The sequence below is a fragment of the Tursiops truncatus genome, chromosome 10 (assembly GCF_011762595.2).
Source record: "Tursiops truncatus isolate mTurTru1 chromosome 10, mTurTru1.mat.Y, whole genome shotgun sequence".
Taxonomy (NCBI): Eukaryota; Metazoa; Chordata; class Mammalia; order Artiodactyla; family Delphinidae; genus Tursiops; species Tursiops truncatus.
The window spans coordinates 63,867,982-63,887,426 of NC_047043.1; the positions used below are offsets into that span (position 1 = coordinate 63,867,982).

At 46.4% G+C, this 19,445-nt stretch overlaps 1 protein-coding gene across 1 annotated transcript in view; it reads right to left on the minus strand.

The window, feature by feature from the left end:
- Positions 1 to 15,468, minus strand: part of SLC25A20 (solute carrier family 25 member 20) — a 31,726-nt gene extending 16,258 nt beyond the window's left edge. Inside the window, exons 1-4 of the mRNA XM_004318939.4 lie at positions 15,270 to 15,468; positions 8,660 to 8,752; positions 4,638 to 4,765; positions 1,182 to 1,272 (exon numbers count right to left, since the gene is read on the minus strand). Coding sequence (XP_004318987.1) covers positions 1,182 to 1,272; positions 4,638 to 4,765; positions 8,660 to 8,752; positions 15,270 to 15,374 — 417 coding nt within the window. The 5' untranslated portion in view covers positions 15,375 to 15,468. The remainder of the gene's footprint in view (positions 1 to 1,181; positions 1,273 to 4,637; positions 4,766 to 8,659; positions 8,753 to 15,269) is intronic.
- Positions 15,469 to 19,445: the final 3,977 nt, after the last annotated feature.

Genomic DNA, 19,445 nt, shown 5'->3' on the forward strand with positions numbered 1-19,445 from the left:
GAACACAAATAGGCATTTCACAAAGGAAAAATACAAACAGCTAATATGCATCAAAAAAATTAACCCCACCGACAATTAAAAGCAATAAAAATTAAAACGATGCAAATTTTTCACCCATCAGACTAGCAGAGATTGTAAATTAGATGCCACAGAATCTGCTGGAAAGTAAGAGCTCTTATACTTTTGACAGGAATAGAAAATGACAGACTTATAGGAAGGCCATTTAGTAAAATGCATTAAAAACCTTTTTAACCTTAAAAAAAAAAGTACCTACCTTTAATCATACTAATTTCAAGTCTAGACATTTATCCTAAGAAAATAATCAGGAACACATGCAGAGACCTATTTACAGAGATCTTCACTATGGCATATAATTTGTCATGTCCCCAGATAAGGTATTATTGGGTAAATGACAGCCATGTATTGATATAAAATACAGAAAATGACGCTTGAGAAAAAAAATCACAAAAATATTGCGACATATCAAATGAAAAAAACTGGTTACAAAACTATTGCAATATGTGACCCCAATTTTATTTCAAAAGATAACTTTTTTTAATACAAGTTTACCAAAAAGACTAGAAGAATTCACACAGAAAGCATAACAGTGGGGTGGTATCATGGGTGATAAATACATTGTTTTCTGTGTGCTTCTCTGCATTACCAAAATTTTTCTAGTAAAGACTGTGTGTTAAATTGCTTCAGCCATTAGAAGAAAAAAGCAGTAACAGTTTTTTAAAAAGGAGCCCTGTGTGGTAAGGCAGGCAGTCAGTTCACACCCTTGGCCTGGGAACAAGCCAGACACTTTAAGGGCACTGAGCCTTTGGGCAAATGGCAGAGACCTAACATGTTAGGCAGGAGCAGCCTCCCTTCCACCTCTGATGAGACATGACTCACCTTTCAGAGTTCCTGAAGTAGCTGCTAATTAGGGTGGATAAGTCTGAGCTCACCCGTCACAGGTGTGACATTTGATTTGTTGCACTGTTCTGGTTCTTGATTCTACTACGATTCCTTCCATGTTCCTGAAAACCTTGAAACTGTTTTGCACACCTGACCTGAAGTCTTTATAAAGGGTGAAAGGACATAAACATCCACACAAAATTGTATACCCAATGGAAAAAGCTAGCCACCTCCCACCTCCCCGCAAATCATATCCCCCCCACCCCAGATCACACCCTCACCTGTAACAAGCACTTGATCCGTTCTCCAGGAGTCATAATTCCCGTGGTGAATACACCAGATAACATCCCAGCTGCAAATAGTTGGGGGTAGCTATATTGGAAAAAAAACAAGAGGCAAGAACCTGTGACTAACCACCCAGAACAGAGGCAATCCCAGCAAAGAGGACTTTGAAAGAAAAAAATAAGTACTTGGACTGGGCAGAAGTCCAGAACAAATAAAGCATATTTCACACAAAACCCAAGGTCTAGGTATATTCTGACACCAAATTTCCCAAGGCAGGGGTCTCAGTGCCAAGAGCAATATGAGCTTGGTCACGAGGCCCACATGCACACTCAGATGGCCTCACCCATGGGAGAAGTTTCCTCCCCGGCCTGCCATGCACAGTGACTATGGACGAGTTTCCTGGCCTCTCTGAGCCTTGATCTGTAAAGTTCAGGGTTGTTGTGGAAAAAAGCCTCTAACCCAGAATGCAGACCTCAATCAACCCCAGTTCCCCTCCAATCTCGCCTCCTCTGGATCACCAAGGGCCTGAGAACATTTTAAGCCAAGATTCACAAAGGACGGTGTCAAGGCCAGAGGAATGGCTGTGGCCGCCTGCACAGGCTAAGGGGGCCAGCCAGGCCAGTTGTGAGGAATGTGCTGTAAGATGCTGGGAAGGGCCCAGTCAGGGATGGTACCCACAGACATGATGGGTCCTGTGGCCTTCCATGCAGGGAATAGTCCCCCAGTGGCCAGAGATATGGATCCTCACCATGGCCCTCACAGAATGAACCACATTGAATATTTGGTGGAATTGGAGGCTCCTGGTGTCACGGCCTGTCCCACCTCTGGCATCTCCTTTTCTTTCTAAGATTAGCTATACCAGACTGGTCTGGAGGCAGTGGAGTACAGAGCTACAATTAGCATTTCAATAGTGTCCCCACAATTTAGCAAATGTTGTTGAAAAACTTCACTTTCTTGCCTGGGCCGCAGGCCCCTCCTAACCCCAAGCCTCTGATAGCTGAGGCTTCAGGCCTGTCCCACACTACAAGGAGCCCAAAACCCAGAGAACAGATGTCAGATGGGGAAAGGGAGACATCCACTTCGGGTCCTTCCTTCCAGGGCACCAGTCTCAATGGTCCTGTTTTTTCCAGGCACTCACACAACTACCTCAGGCATGCAAGCCCAGCACACAAGCTGACTGTTCAACAGTCAGGAGACTTGCTTTCATTCATGGCCTCCTTTACAGTCTCAGTTCACACTGCTGTCCCCAAGAGGAGTCCTCTCAGCAACAAAACCTCCCCTCATGAGACCAACATCTGTTCTTCCATGTATGCCCAGACCTTAGGCTGGACATACCTCCATCTCCCGGGACTGAGGACTTTCCTCTGAACAGGGTCTATGTGTGCACAGGGTACCATGCAGACACCCTACATGGGTGGCCCATTCTGCCACCCTTCACCCGCACATGAGGGAAGCATCTGTGAGTGCTGGACCCAAGGTCCTGGTAATGTTCCTTTCCATACTGTCCCCAAACACTACTGCAGGGAGGGGAAGGTGGCAGGGTTGACATTCAGGATTCAGAGCACGGCAGGATTATGGGGGCAGGAACCTGAGTGTCTCAACCTTTGCTTAAGCAGGAAGGGTGCTTCTCTGAGGACTGACACCATAATATAGGCAATACAACCTACAGGCTGAAGTACTAGCAGTGACCCCACGGGGGTTCTTGTGCATGGCCCTTGTGAGCTGACACATGAGCTAAAAGACCAGGTGCTCAAAGAGGACATGTGTCCATAGGACATCTGGACTACCAACAGTCAAACACAGTTTCAAAAGGAAGCCCCACACACCCACATTTGGGGCCACCTGTGGCTTTTTATAGAAGCTGGTCACATTCAGAGGGTCACAAGGACTCCAAAAATAGAGTTTCACATTATGAGCATTTCTATCTATGTCCAGACCCTTACTCAGCCTGCTGTGGCCTGAAGTAGTGACAGAAAACAACCACATGGCACCCTGGGCTGCCTCGCTTGAGCTCCCAATCCCAAGTCTAGCCAGGGTCCTGTGCTGCCTGCAGCCCCTCCCAGGAGTTGTCAGCCTGCACGGCTCAGACTGAGTGTGCCTTGTCATCCCATGTTTCAACTCAGAATTCCCCTGCATCCCAAGAAGCCTGTTTTCATTAACTACTTTGTAAATTCTGAACTATAATTCTGCCTCATCTGCCTCTTTACACCCAAATCTAACTTAAAGTTTACTGAAAGGAAATATACTAATTTATTTCACTTTAACAGAGAAACCAGGGACTTCCCTGGTGCCGCAGTGGTTAAGAATCCGCCTGCCAATGCAGGGGGCACGGGTTCAAGCCCTGGTCCGGGAAGATCCCACATGCTGCGGAACAACTAAGCCCGTGCGCCACAACTACTGAGCCTGCACTCTAGAGCCCGTAAGCCACAACTACTGAACCTGCATGCCACAACTACTGAAGCCTGCACACCACAACTACTGAGCCCACGCACCTAGAGCCCGTGCTCCACAACAAGAGAAGCCCCCGCAATGAGAAGCCCGTGCACTGCAAAGAAGAGTAGCCCCCGCTTGCCACAACTAGAGAAAGCCCGTGCACAGCAACAAAGACCCAATGCAGCCAAATTAATTAATTAATTAATTAAATTTTTAAAAAACCCAGAGTAACCAATATCTGAAATAATTATGTTATTAAAATGAAGGGCTTCCCTGGTGGTGCAGTGGTTAGGAATCCGCCTGACAATGCAGGAAACACAGGTTCGAGCCCTGGTCCGGGAGGATCCCACATGCCACGGAGCGGCTAGGCCCGTGTGCCACAACTACTGAGCCTGCACTCTAGAGCCCAAGAGCCACAACCACTGAGCCCGTGTGCCACAACTACTGAAGCCTGCATGCCTAGAGCCCGTGCTCCGCAAAAATAGAAGCCACTGCAATGAGAAGCCCACACACCACAATGAAGAGTGGCCCCCTCTCACCGCAACTAGAGAAAGCCTGTGTGAAGCAGCGAAGACCCAATGTAGCCAAAAATAAGTAAGTAAATAATTTAAAAAAAAAAAAAGAAGTAAAACAAAAGTTGGAACCTTCCCTTCTCCCAACCAGGTGATGGGAAACAAGGCTGCTGCTGTCATTACTGCAGCACCAGGTACCTTCATGGCATTTTACACACATTTTAGCATTCAGACCTCCCAATGCTGTGGAGTTAAGCGATACTACCTCACAGAAGAAATTATGACAACCTAATAAGGGGGTGGGGGAGGGATCTGAGTTTTTCTTTTTCCCTTTTGGTTCATGGGGCAAAGGAAAACTCAAGTACCTCCCTCACGTGGAGCAACCAGGAGCTAGCCCTAGGGACCCAGGAGGACAGTCACTGCCTGTCAGCCAAGGTTCTTTCCCTTAACCTGTATCACACCACCAGGCAGAACAGCATTGAGTCCTCCAGGCTTGTAAGTACTCACCTGAGCACATCCTCTGGGTGTTTTTGTTGCAGTTTCTTCCCCAAACCAAACCCAAAGAAGCACACGGCAAACATGGGGGTGACCCCAATGATGGGGGCGGCCATGCCCCGATACAGACCCATGATGCCCTGCAAGGAATCACAGAAGTGGAAGCTGTTTACAGACACAGCTTTTACATCACTGAAACAGGGAAGCAGTGTGTCCTCTGACCTGTGGCCTCCTTCCCTCACCTCCCCTCCAAGCAAGGAGAGCTTTTAAAAGGAAGAATACTCCCACATTTATCAGAAATAGTTGTCTTCTTATACACTGCTGGAGAAACTGAAAACAGCTCCTATTCTGGAAGGCAATCTGGAAATATGTAGCTTACACTTTCATCAGAAAATTCTCTGTCTAGAAATGTATTCTAAGGAAATACTCAGATATAGAAAAGAATGACATCAGGAATTTATTAAGTAGCAAAATTCTGGAATGAACCTAAAAATTCTCAAATAGGAGATTGAGACACATTATGGGAATTCCATAAATTGACTATCACATAGCCATAAAATCACATTGTAACATGAGAAGAGACTACTAAGTGAAAAAAAAGCAGGCTACAGGGACTTCCCTGGTGGTGCAGTGGTTAAGAATCTGCCTAACAATGCAGGGGACACAAGTTCGAGCCCTGGTTCGATCCCTGGTCCAGGAAGATCCCACATGCTGTGGAGCAACTAAGCCCGTGCGCCACAACTACTGAGCCTGCGCTCTAGAGCCCACGAGCCACAACTACTGAGCCTGCGTGCCTAGAGCCCATGCTCCGCAACAAGGGAAGCCACCACAATAAGAAGCCCACACACCACAATGAAGAGTAACCCTCACTCGCTACAACCGGAGAAAGCCCACATGCAGCAATGAAGACCCAATGCAGCCATAAATAAATAAATAAAAAGCAGGCTACAAAACAGAACGTACAATGTGACTTCTTTGGGGTGACATTAGAGGTGTACGAAATTTTTGTATTTCCGAAGTATTAAGACATGAGGGGAGTTCCCTGGTGGCCTAGTGGTTAGGATTCCAGGCTTTCACTGCTGTGGCCCAGGTTCAATCCCTGGTCGGGAAACTGAGATCACTCAAGCCGCCCAGTGTGCCCCCCCGCAAAAAAAAGACATGGGGTTTGTATTGTTAAAGACAATAGTAAGACTGCACATCAATTTTCACTAGTACAGTTTGATAATGAAAGCAACTATGTAGTAGCCAATAAATAAGACAAATAGATATCCCAACCAAACAAGTTAGTAAATCAAGGAAGAGGAAGATATGGGACCCAGGAGACCACGAGTTTGGCCCAAGAGAGATGAAGGGGATTTCCAGGATGGTGTCTGGTACAGTGGGCCTGGGAAGAAACCAGTCTACGTGGGAGTATGAGGATAGAGGACTCCAGGAAGAGTTTGTTTTTCCCAAGAAGAACAAAGCAAAACAATAAACATTGGAACAACAGATTATAACTATTTAGGCAGTGTGGAAAACCAAACAAAAAGGTATTCTACAGGGCATTCAGGGTACAGGATGACAGAGGCAGAGATTCAAAGAAACACAAGCAAACGAAACTGATGCAATTTTTAACCCAACCTCAAGAAAAACAAAAAGTTGTACAAGAAATGAAACGCACATCATAGAACATTACTTAGTTAACAGAGAAAAACACATATAAAGTTGTAATCATGAAAACACCGAATTGTACTAAACCACAAAGTATGATAAAATTATATGGGCAGGGCAGAAAGGTGATAAGGAATGCAAGAGTTAAAATCATCTACCACAAATAGGTAGCGAAAACACATTTCTCTCTCTCTTTTTTTAAATTGGAGTATAATTGCTTTACAATGTTGTGTTAGTTATATTTTTTAAAAAATAAATTTATTTATTTATTTTTGGCTGCATTGGGTCTTCGTTGCTGCGCCTGGGCTTTCTCTAGCTGTGGCGAGCGGGTGCTACTCTTTGTTGCCATGTGCGGGCTCCTCATTGCGGTGGCTTCTCTTGTTGTGGAGCGTGGGCTCTAGGTGCACGGGCTTCAGTAGTTGTGGCTCATAGGCTCTAGAGCGCAGGCTCAGTAGTTGTGGCACACGGGCTTAGTTGCTCCACGGCATGTGGGATCTTCCCGGACCAGGGCTCGAACCCATGTCCCCTGCATTGGCAGGTGGATTCTTAACCACTGCACCACCAGGGAAGTCCCTGTGTTAGTTTTAAAACACATTTTTAAATGTATAAAATACACGTATGCATCTCGGTAGAAAACAGTATTAATAACTGAGAGAGCTGAAAGTAACCTCTAGAGAATTGGGGTGGGAGGGCTACTTTGTTACAAGTCCTTCAGTAGCAAACTAAGTGCTTGCATCATTTTAATACAAATAAGGGACAATTTTTAAAACAAAACACAAAAAAATGTTAAAGTTGCTCCCTACAGAAAGTAGCAGGAGAAATAGGGTGGAGTTGCACACTGAGAGGGTCCACAGACCTAGGCTGGAGAACCTGCTTTGCTACAGACCCTGGCCATTCACAACCCATCTTCTTTCCAGAACTCAAGGGGCACAACTGTACCCGTCAGTACTCCTCCCAGATCCTGCAAAGGTCTAGCACTACTACAGGCTGTAAGCAGACTCACCAAGGACAAAGTGCAGAGGAGGTAAATAGGAAAGGTGAATAGGAAGAGAAAGTTCTGAGAAGGATCTGCAAAAGCAGCAGGTGACAAAGCCCTCCAAAAGCCCCTCCCACAGCTTCCCACCTGGGCTGAGAGGATGCCCAAGGCCTGAGGGCCAAACCCACACCTCCCAACAACTCCTCTAGCCTTCCTTCCACTGTCTGGCCTACCCAGTTCCATGCAGCACAACCAAGACCCGTCTGGCAGCACCAGAAAGCAGAGAGCTCAATCTGGCACAGCAAAACCCAGAGACAAGCACAAACATAAACTAAGGAAGCCTATTCAACTCTGCAGAGAGTTGGGTTTATATGAGCCATTCTCACCAGGCCTCCAGCACCCAGCACACTGCCCAGGCGCTGAATAGGTCCTCAATAACATTTGCTGACCAAGAGGCATGTAATCCTGCCTCTCTGTAAAGGCAGAGAACTCTTAGCTGACTTGAAGCCCAAAGACTCCACTGGACACCGATCAGACTCCATGCTGGGCTGATGAAAGGAAGAGAGCCTTACAGAAGAAAAGGCAGCACCGTCTCATGCATGGGTGGTTGGGTAGACTCCACCTCAAAATCTTCCTCCCATGCCTGGGTCCTGCATGAACCCTGGGAACAACTTTTCCTCCCAGACCGAGTCCATCAATCACCAGCATCCCCTCTTTATCTGGGTGACACCCACTTCTCAGTTTCTGTATATTTAATAAACACTACATATATATTTATTCATATTAGAGTTATATTTTAGGAAACAAAGGAAAAGTTCTCAACAAGGTCTTGTCACATATGTGCTAATGAAGTCAGAAATAAACATCACTAGTAATTAAACCTTTTTTAAAATCCCATGTTTTCACTTTAAGAAATATCTGAAAAATTACTATGTAATTCAATAACCTCAAACCAATTTAGTTTCCTTTAGTTAGTTTAGTCTAGGGGTTTGAAGACTCTGCTAGCTTCTTTCACTGTTCCTCAGACTGGCTGACTCTTCCTCCAGATTTTATGTGAACTTCTGACACTGATCCCTGTCAAACTGACTGATCCAGATTTGCATTTTCTTCTATTTCACGTCTCCAACTATTCCTCATGAATTCCCTGTGGTCTAAATTGTGCCTTCCAAAAGAGAGAACCATTTTAGAACCATTTTATTAGCTTCAGTCATTCACATAAAACAGTAGCTGGAACTATCAAAGACTCCAGAGCGATGACAATAGGAGGGCACGGTGAGAGAGCCACAGCTGTGGGCTAGACCTCCAACAGAACTATGCAAAGTCACCCTATCCCCCAGAGAAGTAATAAATCAACCCTGTGAAACTGTTCCTCTGAATAAGAGAAATGCCCAGCACCAAGATTCCGTACCTCTCTCATAAGAGTCTTCCGGAAACAGTCAAAGGTCCCAGAATACATGGGAGGCTGTCCAGGCAAATTTGGGGGCTGCGTCTGCAGTCGGACCTGAAACCAGAAGTTAAAATACAGTCATTTCCCAGAATCAGAACTGCCTGTCGGTAGCAATGGCCCAACTGTCTGCTAAACTCTTAACAGAAAGCTGCACCTCTGTGCATGTCTTCAGCATTCACTTTATCTGCTGGATTCAGACTTCTCTTTCCCCCAGTTTATTCAAACCCTGTACTCACAAGTCATTAGTAGCATGCTTTTGGAGAGAGTCACAGTTCCTCTGATTTCCTCAGCCACTTACTTTTGCTATTTATTTCTTATCTAATGGATCCCACAATGATCCAGTGGAATAGGTACTACCAGTTTACAAATGAGGAGGCTGGGTTTAGTGAGTTCAAATCATGTGCCAGTGAATGCAAAGCTCAGTTCAGCTCTAGGCACTCTCCACACCCATTTGAAGTGCCTTGTCGGTGGTTAGGTAAGGTGTTCAACAAAGTTATTTTGGAGTGAGGTGGATTTGATCCTACTTTTCTTGGTCCTCATCCTTCTCCACCTTTTGGTGTATCCAATGCTTCAAACTGTCTCTCTTTAAACCTCCCTTCTTGGTACTCCTTCCTTTGTCTCCTTTTCTACTCCAGGCGTCCTCCAAGGCTAAGTACCCTACTCATCTGTTCCACTATCCCTTTTAGAAAACTCAGATTCCAGGACTTCAGCTTCTGCTCAGTGATGACTTTTACTCAGCCATCTTCAGACCTTCTCTCCCCACCTTTTGGGCTACATTTCAAACTGCCTGGAGAAGCTGTCCCTATTCATATCACTTCCGGAATCTCATCCTTTTGATGAAGCACCCATTTGTGCCAGAGCCATCAGGCTACCCTCTTTCTCAGGATTTGAAACTCTAGCATCCGACCACTTCCTGTTACTTCTCCTCCTCTTATTCACATAGGCACCAAGGCTTTTGGAGAGTTCCTTCAAGAGTCTTCCAGAATCCTATTTCCTCCTCTCTCCATCTGAAGTCTTCTCCTAGGCCAAGTCCTCACCTATTCTTACCCAGTGTGATGGTTTTCAAATATGCCCACTAACTCTTTGATACTCTTCCCCTTCAGTTAATCCTGGGCTTCCCTGGTGGCACAGGGGTTCAGAGTCCACCTGCCGATGCAGGGGACACGGGTTCGTGCCCCGGTCTGGGAAGATCCCACATGCCGCGGAGCGGCTAGGCCTGTCAGCCATGGCCGCTGAGCCTGCGCGTCTGGAGCCTGTGCACCGCAACGGGAGAGGCCACAACAGTGAGAGGCCCGAGTACAGAAAAAAAAAAAAAAAAAAAAAGGTTAATCCTAATTCCCCTCCCCTTGGATGTGGGCCAGACTCAGTGACTCACTTCTATCGAACAGAATGTAGTGGTTTTGACGCTATGTGACTTCTCCAAGGCTAGGTGACAGAAAGGTCAGCTTCTGCCTGTCTTCATCTCAGGTTATTTGCTTTAGGGAAAGTCAGCCACCATGTTATGAGGATACTCAAGCAGTCTGAAGAGGTCATGTGTGGAGGAAAGAAGGCCTCCTGACAACAGCCAGCACTAACTGCCAGCCTGTGAATGAACCACACAGAAGCCAATCCTTCAGATTAGTACAGTCCTGGCCAGCATCTTTTTGTTGCTTTTGGTTGAAGGAGAGGGTCTTTGGTTCAGTATTGGGGTTTTTTAAACAGCTTTATTAAGATATAATTCGTATACCATAAAATTCACCCATTTAAAATATACAGTTAAGTGCTTCTTAGTGTATTTGCAGAGTTGTGCAACCTTCATTATAATCAGTTTTAGAATATTTTCATCACCCCAAAAAGAAACACCACACCCATTAGTAGTCACTCCCCATTCCCCTCTTCTCTCAGCCCCTGGCAATTACTAATATAGCTTCCATCTCTATGGATTTGCCTATTCTGTATATTTCATATAAATAAATCATACAATATGTGGTCTTTCACACTTGGCTTCTTTTACTTAGCATAATGTGTTCAAAGTTCATCTATGTTGTAGAATATATCAGTCCTTCTTTCCTTTTTATGGGTAAATAGTATTCCACTGTACAAATATACCATGTTTTGTTTATCTGCTCATCAGCTAATGACAAATTACATTTTTTCCACTTTTATTATTATGAATCATGGTGCTATAAACTTTTGTGTGCAGGTTTTCGTGTGGATATTATGTTTTCAATTCTCTTGGATATTATATTACCCAAGCATAATTGTATTGGTCAAGATTCTCCAGAGAAATAGAACCAATAAGACATGTAGATTTATTTATTTGTTTGTTTGTTATAAGGAATTGGCTCACACAATTATGGAGGCAGACAAATCCTAAGACCTGCAATCAGTGAGCTGGAGACCCAAGAAAGTCAATAGGATAGTTCAAGTCTGAAGACCTGAGAACCAGGAGAGCTGATGGTTCAAGTCCCAGTTCAAAAGCTGGCAGAGAAACTAACACAACATTGTAAAGCAATTATACTCCAATACAGGTGTTAAAAAAAAAAAAAGCTGGCAGCCTCAAGACCTAAGAAGAGCCAATGCTTCAGTTTGAGTCCAAAGGCAGGAAAAGACCAATGTCCCAGCTCAATCAGTCAGGAGGGAGGAGTTTCAGCTTTTTGTTCTATTGAGGCCTTCAACTGACTGAAATAGGGCCACCCACATTAGGGAGGGCAATCTACTTTACTTAGTCTACCTTAAATGCTAATCTCATCCAAAAACACCCTCACAGATACACCCAGAACTATGTTTGACCAATATCTGAACACCCCACAGCCCAGTTGACACATAAAATTAACCATCACAGGAGAATTGCTGGGTCATATGCTAACTCTATGTTTAACCTTTTCAGGAACTGCCAGACTGTTTTCCAAAGAGCATTGTATGAATGTTCCAGTTTCTCCACATCCCATCACCTGTTATTTATTTATTTTCAATTATAGCCATCATAGTGGGTGTTAGGTGGTACCTCACTGTGATTTTTATTTACATTTTCATGATGGATAATGATGTGGAATATTTTTCATGTGTTTATTGCCGTTTGTATATCTTCTTTGGAGAAATGTCTATTCAGATCCTTTGCCCATTTTTTCCCTTAACTATTTTATTTTATTTTTTATTTCTTTATTTTTTTGGCCACACTGCATGGCATGCGGAAGTTCCCTGACCAGGGATCGAACCCGCGCCCCCTGCAGTGGAGGCACAGAGTCTTAACCACTGGACCACCAGGGAAATCCCCCCAGTTTGGGTTGTTGTTTTTTTTTTTTTAACTGTCATAAAATACACATAAAATTTACCATCTCAACCATTTTTAAGTGTACAGTTCAGTGATATTAAATACATTCATAACGTTGTGCAACCATCACCACCATCCAGAATTCTTTCTGCCTTATAAAACTGAATTAGTTTATTAATTAGTAAATTAGTTCACTTAGCCTAATGTTTACAGTATTCATCCATGTGGTTGCAAGGTCAGAATTTCCTTCTTTTTTTTTTTTTGCTTTACACGGGCCTCTCACTGTTGTGGCCTCTCCCATTGCGGAGCGCAGGCTCAGCGGCCATGGCTCATGGGCCCAGCCGCTCCACAGCATGTGGGATCTTCCCGGACCAGGGCTCGAACCCATGTCCCCTGCATCGGCAGGCAGACTCTCAACCACTGCGCCACCAGGGAAGCCCCAGAATTTCCTTCTTTTTAAGGCTGAATAACACCCCATGGTATGTATATGCCACATTTTCCTTATTCATTCTTCCATTTGTGGACACTTGGGTTGCTCCCATGTTTCAGCTATTGTGAATAATGCTGCTATGAACAGGGGAGTACAAATATCTCTTCAAGACCCTGCTTTCAATTCTTTTGGGTATATATCCAGAAATGGAATTGCTGGATCATATAGTAATCCTATTTTTAATTTTTTGAGGAAATGGCATACTGTTTTCCACAGTCACTATACAATTTTACATTCCCAAGAACAGTGCACAAGAGTTCCGAGGTCTCCACATCCTCGCCTAATAATAACACTTGTTATTATTATTATTTTTTGGCCATGCTGTGCGGCATGCAGGATCCTAGCTCCCTGACGAGGGATGGAACCGTGGCCCCCGCAGTGGAAGTACAGAGTCCCAACCACTGGACCACCAGGGAAGTCCCTATTGTTGTTGTTTTAAGCCACTAAGTTTTGGGATAAGTTGTTACACCACCAGAGATAACTGATACACCCAGTTATATACTTCTGCAGTCTTTTTCCTTGCTATTTTTCCTGCTCTGAGTTCTGCTTCCTAATTCTTCTCAGGTTGCTATCATACTAACTTTTCCAAGACACCATTTCATCATGCTGTTCCTCTATTACTTTAAATTTCTCATTCTTGATTTTGTTAAGGCCTTATGTCCCAAACTAAGGAACTCACTCTCTAGGCAATGGAGGTGACATGCATATCTGAGGAGTTTATGGGACACAACAGTAGAAATGTCTAGAGGCTCCCGCTGCTTTGCATCCAAAATCCCTTATTTGGTCTTCAGATCCTCCATGGTCAGGCACAACCTGTCCAAGTTAGTAGAGAGAGAGAAATAGACCACAACTTCTGACTGATACCTTTTTGTGATTTTGTATAAATCTCACATGTCTCATCATGACATCCGCCACCCAGGCCCAGCAAGAACATTAAAGTCCTCCACGGCTGGTCTTATTTTACAGCCTGCTCCCACTATCAAGCCTATATCCATCTTCACTCCTGCCTTCCCCCTACCCAGAATGTCTGGGTCTCCCTACTTCTCCAGTCAGAACTCAGCCAGCCCTTCATCACGTGCCATAAAGCCTTTCCAAACTGAAGTGCTGCACCTCTTGCCTTCCCAGACCACAGTTAGTCGCCTCGGACCTCTGAAAGTGCCTCTAGGCCAAGCTTTGATTGGAGGCCACCTGGCTCTTAGAGGTCAAAAGGACAGTAGTGGGCAATTTGTGGTTTCGGCTTAAGCTAAAAGGGGACTTTCTGGCTATTAAAAATGCAGTGGCTTGAGAGTCCGCCTGCCGATGCAGGGGACGCGGGTTTATGCCCCGGTCTGGGAAGATCACATATGCCTCGGAGCGGCTGGGCCTGTGAGCCATGGCCACTGGGCCTGCGCGTCTGGAGCCTGTGCTCTGCAACAGGAGAGGCCACAACAGTGAGAGGCCCGCGTAACGTAAAAAAAAAAAAAAAATGCAGTGAGCATTTTCAGTCATTTCCATTTCAGTATAGAGGTCCTCGGGCCCTTCCTGGGAATGACATCTGATTGGGGAGGAAGGACAAGAGGATATGGAGGTAGGAGCAACATTTGTATTAGGGAGCAACAGGGATTCGTTTTTCTTTAAAGAGAGGCTCCAGCTGCCTAGAACTAACAAGATCAAGAGTAGAGAGGCCAGACAATTCTTCTCCCTTACATCAGTGCTGCTTAGAACGACCACTGTCTGGGAAGCCCTAACACACATGGCATTTACCAATTACTGAATAAACATCTGATTTTGTGTTTCACAGTGCCCAAACCAGCCCAGTCGCTTAATTCTGGTCCTGTGATAGAATGACCCCAGATCCTCTCCTAGATGAAAGGCAGCAAAGAGCTTGCTGCCCAAACTTGCCTGGAGAATGTCCCCAAAGCAATTTCCCTGTGGAGGAAACCCAATCCAACATTCCAATAAGTCTCCTACACAGGCTTCATGCCTGCTCCCTACAGGCTCACCCTGGCCATGATCTGTCAATTTCCTCCAAGTGTGTGCAGAAATAAGGTTAGAAAACTAGGATGAAGCTTTGAATGCTAAGTCACAGGGTATGGACTCTGGTCTCCAGCAAGGCCTTGCTGAAAGTGTTGCAGGGGAAAGAGTTGATGCATAATGTGAGGATAAGCAGGGAACAAACTCTGATGAGTTTCCCCCTTCCTGGAGCCTCAATCTGACCACGGCTTCCTCACCAGGTTGTTGTGGGGATCAGCCTTGCCCTGGGAAAGCTGATCACTTGCTTTCCCTGGAAGGAGCTCAGTCAGTGAGGACATCATCGCTTCCCACAGGAGGCCACTCAGGCTAACATGGGGTGACAGGCTGAAGATGGTCAAGAAAGGTTCAAAGGAGATAGTGATGGAGCACTCTGGGCCCAGAGGAATGTGTCAAAACACATGTCTGGAATAACCTTGCCTCAGTCTTTAGCTCTCTTCCTGAAGCGGGATTTACAGATGCCTTTTTCAACCTTGCTGATAATGTTAGGGTTTTCAGAAGTCAGAGCTTTGGGGCGGTGCTCTTTCTTTACCATCCTCAAAGAAGTGGCGCCAGATCAGAAGAGGCTTCCGAACAGAGAACTTTTTTTTTAAATCAAGAGTCCTTGGTGGGCGGTTAGAGGCTGCTCACTCTGCAACGTCCAGCTCTCTGGGGTGCAGGAACAGTTTCCCCGACCCCCGAAAGGGAGATTCCCTAGACTTCTCACGGAAGCTCCCACGGACCCCGCTTCTATCCCAGACCGAGCCTCGCGGGAGACCCTACATTCCGCGCCCTGCCCGGGCCTCCTCCCTCCAGCCCGCGCCCCAGCATCCTCGCACCTTGACCGTGTCCAGTGGGTGCCCCACGAACACCAGGCACATGCCTCCAAAGCCGCCGGCCAGCAGGTTCTTGAGCGGGCTAATGGGCTTCGCCTGGTCTGCCATGGTACGTCCGTCAGTCGCCGTGCCTGTCGGTTCCCAGGTGCTCCGCTCCACTGCCCCAGCCGCGGCGGCACCGCCGCCGACCTTTCACCCACTTTCGGGTGGGAGGGGCATGAGCCCGGGGCAGGTCGGGAGGAGGGCCTAGACCGCCTGCCAGGCCCGGCTTCCGCCGAGGGGAGGTGCTTCCGGCCGCAGCCCGCCTCCGTGGGCGTGGCTTAAGGGAGCGGGGCGGGCCCGGACGCCTCGTGGGCGGTGTTTGGGAGTGGCGACGGGTGGTGGACTTACTCCTCCAGAAGTCTTCCCGGACTTGAGTGTTTCCTCCCTTAAGCTCCCGTTCCTCCACTCACTCCGCAGAAGTCGATTGGGCTCTGCTATGTGACAGGCGCCCTTCCAGGTGCTGGAGGACAGCTGTTAGCACAGCACATAGGTCCCTGTTCTTGTGGAGCTTACAGGACATAACAAAGATAAATAAGTGAAAAATGCATAGTGTATCAAGTTGTGATAACTGCTATGAAGAAAAATAAATCTGGAAAAAGGATTAGAGAATATTGGGGGGCAAGGAATTTGCAATTTTCATTAGGTGAGTAAAGGACAGTTTCACTGAGAAGGTGACTGGATTCAAGAACTGAGAAGTGGAGGAAGTGATATATCCATAGATATGGGGGGAGGGGGAAAGATCTTCCAGGCAAAAGAAAAGAATGCAAAAGCCATGAGATGGCCTGTGCCTGGCCTGTTTGAGGAACCACCTGGAGGCCTTTGTGGCTAGAGCAGAGTTAGGAAGGTATGGAGGTAACGTTGGCATATCAAGCGGGACTTTGTGTGCCACTGTAAATGCCACTGTCAGTCTCTCCTCTGAAGTAGATGGGAGCTATTCTGGGGTTCTGAGCAGGGGATTGACATAGTCTGACTTATGAGTTAATAGAATCCCTCTTTCTGCGGGTTGAGAATAGACTACGAAGCAGGGAGCCTTGAGGAGGCTAAAGGTCATGGTCAGAGATGCTGGACTCCATCAGAGCACAGCACAGCAGATGGTGAGATGTGTTTGGATTCTGGATATATTCTGAAGGAAAAAGTTAAAGGGATTGTTTTTTGTGTTTTTTTAAAATTTACTTTTACTTATTTATTTTTGGATGTGTTGGGTCTTCGTTGTGGTGCACGGGCTTCTCATAGTGGTGGCTTCTCGTTGTGGAGCATGGGCTCTAGGAGCGCGGGCCTCAGTAGTTGTGGCTCACGGGCTGTAGAGCACAGGCTCAGTAGATGTGGCGCATGGGCTTAGTTGCTCTGTGGCATATGGGATCTTCCTGACCAGGGCTCGAACCCATGTCTCCTGCATTGGCAGGCAGATTCTTAACGACTGCATCACCAGGGAAGCCGAGGAATTGTTAATGAACAGAATATAAGGTACATAAGAGAGGAGTTAAGGATGATGCTAATGTTTTTGACTTATTGAATCTAGGTGGACGGTATTCAGGAGGAGTTAAGGATGATGCTAATGTTTTTGACTTATTGAATCTAGGTGGACGGTATTCAGGAGGAGTTAAGGATGATGCTAATGTTTTTGACTTATTGACTCTAGGTGGACAGTATTCAGGTATTCACTATATTACTCTTTCATCATTTCTGTATGTTTGTAATTTATCAAATTAAAAAGCTGTGAACAGGGCTTCCCTGGTGGTGCAGTGGTTGGGAATCTGCCTGCCAATGCAGGGGACACGGGTTTGAGCCCTGGTCCAGGAAGATCCCACATACCGTGGAGCAACTAAACCTGTGCACAGCAACTACTGAGCCTGCGCTCTAAAGCCCGCGAGCCACAACTACTGAGCCCACGTGCCACAACTGCTGAAGCCTGCGCGCCTAGAGCCCATGCTCCCCAACAAGAGAAGCCACCGCAATGAGAAGCCCGCACACCACAATGAGGAGTAGCCTCCACTCACTGCAACTAGAGAAAGCCCGTGGCTAGCAACGAAGACCCAAAACAGCCAAAAGTAAATAAATAAATAAATTTATTTTTTAAAAAGCTGTGAACAATAAACATACCCCTATCTACAGCAGGAACCTCACTGCCAAGTTAACCTAACAACAGTCCTCCTCTGTAGGCACTCCCAGGCTAGCAGGAAGTCTAGAATAAGGAGAATGGACCATGTATGCTAGGGGTGGATAGATTAGTGACAGGATTGGGAGTGGGATCAGGAAGTGAGTGGGCCTGACTGGTGCAGAAGGCACCAGGGGAGTGGAAGGGGAGTGGAAGGCAAGGAGGCTGGGGCAAGGCCCAAAAGCCTGTTTACTCTGTGTTACAGGCTTTTTCTAGATGGGGATGGGGAACCATGGAAGAATTTTAAGCACAGTGTTGACATGATCAGGTTTGTTTTAGAAAATCTATTTTGGATGGATGAATTTGTCTTGGGAGAGAATGGAAGCAGGGAGACCAGTTAAGGGAAAATTACAGTGGTACAACGAGAGGCAGTAAAGGCATTAACTGAGCCTGGTGCTCATCGCTGGATTGGCGATGGTAATGGGACCATGTTTACGTCACTTGTGATTTGTAGCACTCCGGCTGCAGAAGAGGATCTAATTTAGAGTCAATCTGCAGCTTCAGGAAGAGATGGTGTTTGTTATAGAACCGCCCTCCTGATAAACCCTCCTGGTAAACCTGGTAAATCCTCCTGGTAAACCTCGACACACCTGAAGGTGGACTCCACTGAAGCTCACCAGCTTCTATTAAATCCTCATAGGGTAACTGATAATCCACTAAACAAATGGTCTTCCTGCTTCTTCATCTGATAAGCCTTACACACAGCTATAAAACTCAACTGAATGGGATTCCCTGGTGGCATAGTGGTTGAGAGTCCGCCTGCCGATACAGGGGACGCGGGTTTGTGCCCCGGTCCGGGAAGATCCCTACATGCCGCAGAGCGGCTGGGCCTGTGAGCCTGTGCTCCGCAATGGGAGAGGCCATAACAGTGAGAGGCCCGTGTACCGCAAAAAGAAAAGAAAAGAAAAAATTTAATCTGAATGTGTCATTCCCTGGCCAAAAAACCTCTTCAGCTCCTCATTGCATCAGAATAAAATATAAGTGGCTCAGGGGCAGTCAAGGTTTTTCACAATTTCATGCTACCTTACTTCTTCAACCTTATTTTTCCCTAGACTGTATCTTCCTCTCTGAGCAAACTGAGCTTCTACTGGTTTACCACACAGACCTGTTACTTAACTCACCTTCCACCGCCGACAGCCAGGCTTTTACATATCCTGTCTCCTTCAGCACAGAGTATCCTTCCTCTCCCCACTCCATAACACACTGATGCAGGAGATGGATACCAAGTTGCCCATATGCTAGACATTGTCCAACCTGTGGTTCTTAGCAATTTGGGGGGTAGAGAATTCCTGACACCCTCTCCCCAGAAAAACATACACATGCATATGCACCTCCAGGTTTGCTATAAATTTCATGAGAAGCTGAAGCTATCCTTGGACCTCATATGAGAAGCCTTGTTCCTAGACCCTGGGAATCAAACATGAATGAGAGGGGCCTCCCCTTAGGTCACACCCTTCCCAAGACAGCCCACACCCAGTGACTGAGCAAGGTAGGGGTTTAATGCCTGACCAGTCTGGTCTGGTATCAGACACTCTGACAGGCAATATTCACTTCAGTGTTCTCTGCTAGGTTGGCGGCAGCTTCATTGGGCTGCAACACAGTTTAACTTCTGCCTTTGCCTAATTCTGCTTCCCGGGCTTCCCTGGTGGTGCAGTGGTTAAGGATCCGCCTGCTTGGGCTTCCCTGGTGGCACAGTGGTTAAGAATCCGCCTGCCAGTGTAGGGGACACGGGTTCAAGCCCTGGTCTGGGAAGATCCCACACGCTGCAGAGCAACTAAGCCCGTGCGCCACAACTACTGAGCCTGCACTCTAAAGCCTATGAGCTACAACTACTGAAGCCCTGTGCCACAACTACTGAAGCCCGTGCGCCTAGAGCCTGTGCTCTGCAACAAGAGAAGCCACCGCAATGAGAAGCCCGTGCACCGCAACAAAGTGTAGCCCCCACTCATCACAACTAAAGAAAGCCCGCACTCAGCAGCGAA